Below are 1,979 nucleotides of genomic sequence, written 5' to 3'. Positions count from 1 at the left end.
TCTCTGTCTGTGTGTGTGTGTGTGTGTGTGTGTGTGTGTGTGTGTGTGTGTGTGTGTGAGTGTGTGTCTCTCTCTCTCTGTGTCTCTGTGTGTGTGTGTGTGTGTCTCTCTCTGTGTGTGTGTGTGTGAGTCTCTCTCTCTGTGTGTGTGTGCCAGAAGAAAGCGGCTGCAGCTCGGTGTGAATGCGGTGTATTCCCGGAGCTGATCAGTGAGCAGCAGCAGATGGTGGTGTTGATGAGGCTGAAGCTGCTTCACTCTCTCAGCTCTTTGAACGCGTCGGTCAGAGAAAGAAGTGTCCCGTCGGGAAGAAGAACCGCGCGTCTGCTGAACAATAACAGGTGAGCAGATGTGCGCAAATGCAGACGGACGACAAACACGGTTTAATTTACTCTTAGCCAGTGATAGACAGAAATGATGAGGACGAGAGTCACTGCAAACCCTGATCACCTCGTCCAGCGTCAGGAAAGCACTTCTGCTCAACATTAACACTCATATTACGTCACTGGTCAGCTTGACCTGCACTAATTCTTGATTCGAGTTGTCAGTTTTCAGACAATCTGATATGTCGTGTTGTGGAATGTGCGCACAAAATTTCTATTACAATTATGATGTTTGCGGGTTAATTTCAGTTAGCTGGGAATCAAACCCATAATCTCAGTGCTTGTTTTAGTAACATTTTTGAGATTTTATGAATTAGTTTTTGTTTAAACTTTTAGTTTTCATTTTAATTTTAGTTATATATAATTTTGTTTTTAGCATTTTTTTCCATTTAATTTCTTTCTTTTTAGTAGTGATTTTAGCAAATGGCTGCAATATAACAAAGAGTGAAAAATTTAAGGGGGTCTGAATACTTTCCGTACCCACTGTAGTATTTATTCATATTTCGAATCATTTTTTTATTTTTAGATTTTCAGTTTTCACTTCTATTTTAGTTATAGAAATTTGGTTTTACAAATTGTTTGTCATTGTATTAGTTTTTTAAAATACCTATATAGTCTATATAGTTTTTATTAATTCAGTGTTAGTAAATTTAGTCCATCAAGTTAGTTGCCTTTGCAACTAGATGAAATAAAACATTTCAGGCCGGGCTAGAGTGAGCTGAGGCGGCGGGGTCGAGAACAAAAATACAATACAATATATAAATAACAGATCTCAAAAACAACAACAAAAAAATCAGTATGAATCATTATGAACAAACATTTCTCATCAAATACTGAATGTCAACAACTGTCAAAAAAAACAAAAAAACAATAAAAATAAACTTAATTTCCCTTCAAAATATTGCAAAGAAACTTTCTGAAAACTAAATAATTGATTTTATTTTCCTTATACATATATTTTTCTTTCTAAAACTATTAAATAAACAGTATTTTCTTTCAAAAATAAAACATTTTTTATAATATTTATTTATAATATATGTATACACACACACACACACACTCACACACACAAACACACACACACACACACACACACAACTTTACAGATCTTCTTTATGCACCAAGAGCTTGTAACACTCCAAAGAGAAAGGAAAAATTGAAATCGCATCATATGACCCCTTTAAACTCCAGAGGATCGAGGGCTTCACTCACCCGGCCGACTTCAACCAGATTGGTAACCATGACGATAGTTGCTGTGTTCTCCTGCCACACCATCCTCCAGAAGTCATAGATGGTCTCCTGCATCGGACCTGAGGAGCAAAGAACTCATTTCACACAAACAATCAAGAGAATAATGTCGCAATATATATATATATATAGCACATTAAGCCATAAACCACACACACCTATTTATTTATTTATTACAAATATTTCTCCTAGACAGATATGAGATTAAATAAAGACCAAACTGTTGAGGTCTAATGTTTCTCAGATGTTTTTTCCTGAGAAAAAGACTCCAGTATCTCACGTCTCATCTAGAGCTTTAGAAAAGATCAACAATGTCTCAAACTGTGCAAACAAACATCATATATATATATA

At 35.8% G+C, this 1,979-nt stretch overlaps 1 protein-coding gene across 1 annotated transcript in view; it reads right to left on the bottom strand.

Annotated features, from left to right (window-relative positions):
* LOC107663746 (receptor-type tyrosine-protein phosphatase mu-like) overlaps positions 1-1,979 on the bottom strand; it is a 313,414-nt gene that overhangs the window by 33,936 nt on the left and 277,499 nt on the right. Inside the window, exon 29 of the mRNA XM_016454059.1 lies at positions 1,593-1,690. Within this exon, the coding sequence (XP_016309545.1) occupies positions 1,593-1,690 (98 nt within the window). The remainder of the gene's footprint in view (positions 1-1,592; positions 1,691-1,979) is intronic.

Source organism: Sinocyclocheilus anshuiensis, unplaced genomic scaffold (genome assembly GCF_001515605.1).
Source record: "Sinocyclocheilus anshuiensis isolate Anshui unplaced genomic scaffold, SAMN03320099.WGS_v1.1 scaffold2305, whole genome shotgun sequence".
Classification (NCBI taxonomy): domain Eukaryota; kingdom Metazoa; phylum Chordata; class Actinopteri; order Cypriniformes; family Cyprinidae; genus Sinocyclocheilus; species Sinocyclocheilus anshuiensis.
Note: the sequence above shows the minus strand (reverse complement) of the source record. Positions and strands in the feature narration are given on the sequence as shown.